This window comes from Larimichthys crocea, chromosome X (genome assembly GCF_000972845.2).
Source record: "Larimichthys crocea isolate SSNF chromosome X, L_crocea_2.0, whole genome shotgun sequence".
Taxonomy (NCBI): Eukaryota; Metazoa; Chordata; class Actinopteri; family Sciaenidae; genus Larimichthys; species Larimichthys crocea.
The window spans coordinates 17,584,801-17,591,894 of NC_040020.1; the positions used below are offsets into that span (position 1 = coordinate 17,584,801).

The 7,094-nt window shown below is 50.2% G+C and overlaps 1 protein-coding gene across 2 annotated transcripts in view; it reads left to right on the forward strand.

The window, feature by feature from the left end:
* The window catches only part of chd7 (chromodomain helicase DNA binding protein 7), a 58,931-nt gene extending 54,536 nt beyond the window's left edge, over positions 1 to 4,395 (forward strand). For both annotated transcript variants that reach the window (XM_027283499.1, XM_027283500.1), the window contains exons 34-41: positions 50 to 304; positions 412 to 582; positions 670 to 903; positions 1,003 to 1,218; positions 1,371 to 1,511; positions 1,596 to 1,700; positions 1,790 to 1,970; positions 2,119 to 4,395. In XM_027283499.1, the coding sequence (XP_027139300.1) occupies positions 50 to 304; positions 412 to 582; positions 670 to 903; positions 1,003 to 1,218; positions 1,371 to 1,511; positions 1,596 to 1,700; positions 1,790 to 1,970; positions 2,119 to 3,149 (2,334 nt within the window). In that variant the 3' untranslated portion in view covers positions 3,150 to 4,395. The remainder of the gene's footprint in view (positions 1 to 49; positions 305 to 411; positions 583 to 669; positions 904 to 1,002; positions 1,219 to 1,370; positions 1,512 to 1,595; positions 1,701 to 1,789; positions 1,971 to 2,118) is intronic.
* The last annotated feature ends 2,699 nt before the right edge of the window (positions 4,396 to 7,094 follow it).

A 7,094-nucleotide genomic window follows, 5' to 3' on the forward strand; every position in this document is an offset into this window, starting at 1 on the left:
GATGATAGTGCAGACAGTGATCCTCACCTCTCTCCCCCCGTCCTCTCAGGATCGAGTGATGATCAACAGGATGGATAACATCTGCGAGGCCGTCCTAAAGGGCAAGTGGCCCGTGAACAGACGCCACATCTTTGACTTCCCCAGCAACCTGTTGCCAGGGCATGGCTCCACGGTAACCACAGCGGCCGTAGCCACGGTGACGGAGAGCTCGCTGCAGAGGCGGAGCCTGGCCGAGCTGACGATGGCCGGCATCCACACGCCTTACAGCGGGAGCGAAGACAAAACACTATCCCCACAGGTTCATGTGAGTGTTTGTGAACTGACCACCACTAGAAGCCTTAGCATTAGCCTGTTAGCATTCTGTTTTTGTAAACAAACAGACTCATGACACATGCTGACCTGATGTTACAGGAGGATGCTCTGAGCCTGACGGCGCCTCGACAGAGGAGGAGAAGGAGGAGGAAGATCGAGATCGAGGCGGAGAGGGCAGCCAAGAGACGTAACCTGATGGAGATGGTGGCTCAGCTAAGAGAGAGCCACGCTGCTACAGAGTCCCAGAGTCAGGCCATAGACCTCACCAAGGTGCGCACACTAACACCCTGTCCATTATCTGTGTCGCCAAATCCGAAAAGAAGCGTTGAAACTGAAGCTGCTCCGTCTGTCATTCAGGGAGTGCATCATCACCACAAGGCCTCCACTTCATTGGCCGGCTTCCCCAGTGCCCTGGTGACAAGCCCCTCGCTCAAAGCCCAGATGGAGCTGCTGCAGCAAGCCCCGCCCTCCGCACACAGAGCCAATGGTTCACTGGAGGCCGACCTGCCTATCATGAGGAGGAGGCGGGGCCGCAGGAAAAATGTGGAGGGCCTGGAGCTACTGTTCATGGGCAACAAGAGAGCAGGAGGGGTATGTGTGAACTGTGTGTTTTCTGCTGCACCAACACTTAACACAGTACGAGTATCAGCATCAAATAATTTTACTTCTCCCTCCTCCGTGGACTTTCAGGATGATGCTGAGGAGACAAAGGTTTCAGCTGTGGAGGCTGTTCAGGGTGCTGCCCGTGCCCACAGACCGCACACCGTCCCTGAGCAGAGCCCAAGCGCCAGATCTCTGGCATCCGGCAGTCTGGAGGACGATGAGGCAGCAGTTTCCAACAAAGAGCTGGGAGAGTGGCTGAGGCAGCATCCGACGTACACCATGGACATGGCTGGATTCACACCAGTACGTCATCGTCTCACTGTATTCACTTATCTCCAGTCTTTATTCTTCAGTCTGTAAACTGGATGTTTTCTCATTCAGCAGCCTTCTCTCTAATCCAGTCATGACTCATCTAGTCATTCACACCTGCCTCTGTTTTTGTCTTGCCACAACAGAAGAGCGAGGAGTTGCTGCTGTCTCAGTTTTCGAAGCCCAAGCAGAAGCGCCATCGCTGTCGAAACCCCAACAAGATTGACATCAACACGCTGACTGGAGAAGAGCGAGTGCCCGTGGTCAACAGACGCAACGGACGCAAGGTGAGCTCACGTACAATCAGAGCGCGATTGTCACGGTTACACTGCAGAAAGACAGAAACTCACTTCCAGCTTCCTGTTTCTCAGATGGGTGGGGCCATGGCTCCACCAATGAAAGAGCTTCCCAGATGGTTGCTGGAGAATCCAGAGTTTTCTATCGCCCCTGATTGGACAGACATCGTCAAACAGTCGGTTAGTAACAGCACGGAACATGCAGTCTGTGACAGCTCGTCTGTTAGTTTCCCTCTGAGAGATTAACTTGTTTTCTGACCTCCACACAGGGTTTCCTCCCAGAAGCCATGTTTGACCGCCTCCTGACCGGCCCTGTAGTCAGAGAGGAGGGCGTCCGTCGACGGGGACGACGACCCAAATCAGAGATCGCCAAGGCGGCAGCCGCCGCTCAGGCAGCCGCTGCAGCTCAGGCTGCCCAGGTGTCACTGGCAACCGCTGCTTCATCTGCAGGTACAGACATCACACAGAGTCTGCTGAGGAGACGACAGCCACCTCATGTCTTAGCATTAACTTTATCTGGTGTGTGTGCTGAAAGAGCTTCATGTTAACCCTTTGTATGTATGTATATGTGTGTGTGTGTGTGTGTGTGTGTCTGCAGGAGGCATCAACCCTCTGCTGTTGAACAGTCTGTTTGGAGGGATGGACCTGTCGTCCCTCCAGAGCCTCCAGTCTCTCCAGTTGGCTGCTGGTCTGATGGCCTTCCCTCCACCCACCGACCCCAAGCAGGCTGCCGCTAGCGCCGCCGCTGCCTCCATGCTGCCCCTCATGCTGCCCGGCATGGGAGGCCTGCCCAACATGGCCACCCTCCCCAACATGTTCAGTCTAAGCGGGCTGTTTGGTGGCAACCTGGCAGCAGCTGCCACCGCCACGTCCAACTCTGCGGTTGCCTCCGCCGCATCAGGGAACACCAACGGAACGATGGAGGGAGAGGGCGACCAGGCGGGGGCGAAGAGGAAGCGAGAGGGAGAGGAAAAAGATGAAGGAGATGATTATGAAGAGGGGGGAGACGAGGAGGAGGAGGCGGAGGCTGATGGGAATGAGGGAGGAGTGAAGAAGGGGAAGAAGAAGAAGATGCAGAAAGAGGGCGAGGAGAAATCAGCTAATGATGTCACTGCAGCTCCTCAGATCCCGGCTGCTGATTCGCCAGCTGAGACATCCATCAACGGTGACGCAGCAGCTCTGTTAGCAGCAGCCGGCATGTCCGCCAATTCTCTGGCGTTCAACCCCTTCCTGCTCTCCACCATGGCCCCCGGCCTCCTCTACCCCTCCATGTTCCTACCTCCAGGCCTTGCAGGGCTCAGCCTGCCTGGCTTCCCCACCGCCTCCACCCTGGCTGAGCTGCAGAGCGCCATGGCCGGAGCGCTGGGCGGCAACGTCGTGACCACAAACCCCCCAAGAGAAGCGGAGGAGGGGAAGAAGGCGGGGCCGAAAGCTACAGAAGGGGAGGAGGATGACGATGACGAGGAGGAGGAGGAGGAGGAAGGAGAGAGTGACTTGGCCGAGGAGAAGGAGGGCGGAGCGGAGGAGGAGACGAGAGGCGAGGACTCAGCCCTGGAGGACGGAGGGATGGGAGGCGAGGAGGAGGAGGAGGCGGCAGCGGCGTCTCCGCAGAAGGACAAGAGTGACTGAATAAAAACACAACAGCGACTGGCCTTGGACATTTCCTCACCCCTGACCTCCCCCCTTCCTCCTCCTTCCCCTCACCACGTTTACACGCCTCCACCAGAAATATCCAAACTATTATGATCCTGTTTTTTTTTTTTGTTTTTTTTTTCTTTACATTGTTGTTGATGATTTCTCTCTCACTCTTTGTTCATTTTTTTTTGCCAGGTATATTTACTATGCGTCAGAGAGGACGAGGTGTGTGTGTGTGTTAAGTTAAATCTCTCTGATCGATAGTGTAGTCAGGGAAAATCCTCACAGCCGAGCTCGGCTCCTCTTCAAAGACTGTTTCTTTCTCTCTGGTCGACCTGTGCGCCCACACCTTTTTCCCACAATCCCTCAAATAGGATTTCACGAGGTTCCAATAGTACTATTATTATTATTATTATTATAATTATTATTGCTGCTTTCAGCTCTCAGATCTTTATTTTTTATTTCCGCTTCCTTCTTCCTCTGGACTGTTTTGTTGTTGTTGGTTCTTGGCAGCATCTCATGTAAAAGAGGAGAGACGTCGCACCGGCGGGCGGCGCTTTTTCTACCATCAGTTCTCGTTTAAAAAAACAAACAAACAGCATTACAGCTGGCCCGGCTGTCTGTCTGACAAAAAAGCTGCTGCAAAAAGGAATTGTGGGTAATGGAGTTGATGGAGCTGCTCTGTTTCAGAGCAGATGTTTTTAAGTTCTCACATATCAGATACCAGGTAGACTCTGCGGAGGAGACGAAACCAGACTGGCCTAAGACGCAGTCTCACACACTGATGACCACAACACACACAGACATCCCAACACATACTTGATCTTTAGCTGCGCACATGCACACACACACATTCAGAAGTCCACCACTACACACCCCTAAACCCCCCCCTCGTCCCTCTTTTGAGTGTATGTGTGTGCGCTTGTGCGTGCATGCTGAACCAATACTGTTAAACCAGTCCCACACTGTTTGAATGCCAGTCTTGAATCTTTCCACTGCCACCTCTGAACCCCGTCTCTCGCTCTCTCGTCGAGGCAGCAGGTTTTTGGCTCGGGGGACGGGCTGGGTCTTTTACCAATCAGGCCTGCTGATTGGTCCGTTTCACACCACCAAAAACCGGCCGTCCCCGTCTGGAGGTTTCTGTGAATGGGTTTGGGTCGGTGGTCCACACACAGGGATGTGTTGTTTCAGGTTTATTCTTTAAAGGGGGGCACATGAGATGGTTGACTTTTCCCGGTCGCTGCCACATTAAAAAATCCTCAGTTTCATTATTTTTTTTTTTTTTTCATGTCCCGGTAGTTCCAGACCAAGTGCTGCCTCCCTAGTGACCTTCTCTTTAAAGACTGTTTCTCTAGTCACACACACTGACACCAGGCCTGGCCAAGACAGGACTGAGACACATTTTCAACAGAGTTGGAAATTCACAAGTTTCTCAATGAAGTTCAACTCTGGTCGCTGAGTAACTTTTTAAAATGCTTGAAAAGCGCTCGCGGCGCTTGATTTTTTTCCATTTCTGAGGCCAGTTCAAGTATCCGAGGAAATCAAGCACCACGAGCGGTTCAAATATTTGAAAGTGCATTCAAACACACACTGTGGCCAGGTCTTATTAACGTTTGCTATCACAGCCAGCCCAGCAGATGCAGAGATGGAACTGGGACGGAAGGGGGAGAGATCGCTTTTGGCTCCACGGATGACGCCCCCCCCCCCCCCCCCCCCCCCCCCCCCCCCCCCCCCCCCCCCCCCCCCCCCCCCCCCCCCCCCCCCCCCCCCCCCCCCCCCCCCCCCCCCCCCCCCCCCCCCCCCCCCCCCCCCCCCCCCCCCCCCCCCCCCCCCCCCCCCGTCAAAGACCCTTGTTCTCCTCTCTAATGCTGAGACAGCAATAACCAAGGCAGCTTTTGAATGTTCCAACATCACTCTCCCGACACACATACACAGACACACACACACACTATATGAATAACCACAAGTGTCGTATGAATAGAAAACAAAACTAAAACTGTAAATGATGACAAATAAGTACTGCAATCAATTTTGTCTCACTCTGTTCCTGTTGATGCACTGGTGTTAAAGAGTTAAAATAATCAGGTACCTTTATTACTTAGCTACTTTTCTTGAAAAAAATGGACTTTTTGTTACTTTTAGCCAGCAAGCTGAAGAGCATTACCTCAAAATTCTTATCTAGCCTTGAAGTTTACAGACATACCATGTAAATGTTTTTTTTTCTTCTTTTTTTGGTGTTTGTCGTTTTGTTTTGTTTTTTGGAGACATCATGTATGATGAATTGTAGCTATGATGCTTTTAATAAAAGTGAATCATGATATTCGCCTAGGAAACCAAAAATCCGCCTGCATCTCATTTGTTTCACTCGTGTTCATGTGTACTCTGGAACTTATTCAGAGGCGTTCAGCAGAACATGCATCTTAACCTCGAGAGCTCGAGTGAGCAAATGCTGCTGGTGAACAAGAGGTTAAAAGTCAATGTTAAAGGTAACCTGAGCAGGGTTCAGTTCAGTGTTTCTAACCCAGGAGGTTAGAAACACTGAAGCTTAAAATTAGTTTCATTCAGTTATTTCAGCCAAAATCCAATTTGTTTGTCAAATTATAAAAAATAAAGTGATTCATTATCACATTAGTTGGTTAATTTTATGTGGATTGACAAATTTGCGTCGTTATAGCCCTTATAGAAAATCTGTCAGCTCATGTACAAAAGAGATGCTAAGTTTTATTGATGATTGTTATTCATCTACTTGTTGTTTTCCTGTTGTGATCCAGAGCAGTGAAGCTGCTGCTCATCTCTGCCATCACTCCATCTGAAACTAAACTGTCCTTGAACTGAGAGGGTTTTTTTTTATGCAGGACCTGAGAGGAGGGAAGATGATTCGGTAGACTGAATGTTTCCACTCAAACACTGACTCTACTTTGATATATTGTTCAGAATGATGAGTGTAAAATTTGATTATTTTAGATGACATTGAAAACTGTACAGAGCAGACACAGAGGACATGTTTTAATATTCATATTTATATTTTCAGAGTGTTCTTGTTACCCATGGAGTCAGGTGTTAGAGGGATATACTCACAGCAAAGTGTTGCATGGAGTCTTGAAGGCCTGTTAGCGGCCCCTAGAGGCCTCATGGGTCATTATAAACTATAACATAAACTGGATCAGGCAGTGAGAACAGACTGCTGTGAATAATGCAAACTGTTCGGTCAGACGTGGATGTCGTGTGTCAGCATTAAAGAGGAAAAGTTGAACCTTACGGTCAAATGGGGGTGAAATAAGAAAACAGGAAGAAATTGTCAGCCTGTGTGTGTCTCATGCCAGCCAGCCGTCAGAAATGGCCTCTCTCCCACTGGAGCTGCTGACAAAACACAAACTGACAGCCGACCCGTGTGTGTGTGTGTGTGTAACATAGTTGAGATTCTGGCTGTTCTTTTCTTGCATCGCAAACCTCATGTACGCTGCATTCAAAGACATTGTGGTGTGTTGTACAGCAGATGTTTCTAATGTGTGAAAGAGCTCACAAGCAAGTATCACATTGCTCGTCTCAAAAAGTTAACTAGTCCTTCTCGTCAATCTCCAAACCAACAATCCTAAAATGGAAACTGTCTGTCCATGCTGCTGTTTGACAAGAGAAACATTTTGCTGCTGGATCCAGAGGAACCAGTTCCAGCTCGGTTCCATAAAGTGTCACAGTGACCGTGACAGTGAACCAGCATGCGCAATAGCAGGACCTCCACTGAGTGGAATGGAATGCAGCCATCATTGATACACCTGTGAGTGTGCTGCCAATGAAATGTCTGCTGCTTCTGTACATTACCACGGCGGTGCTTTGAGCAACGTTTGAGTCATAGCATGCTAACATACATTTTAATGCCATGTTCATATCTGCATGCTAACATTTGCTAATTAGCATAAAACACAGCGGAGGCTGGTCGGA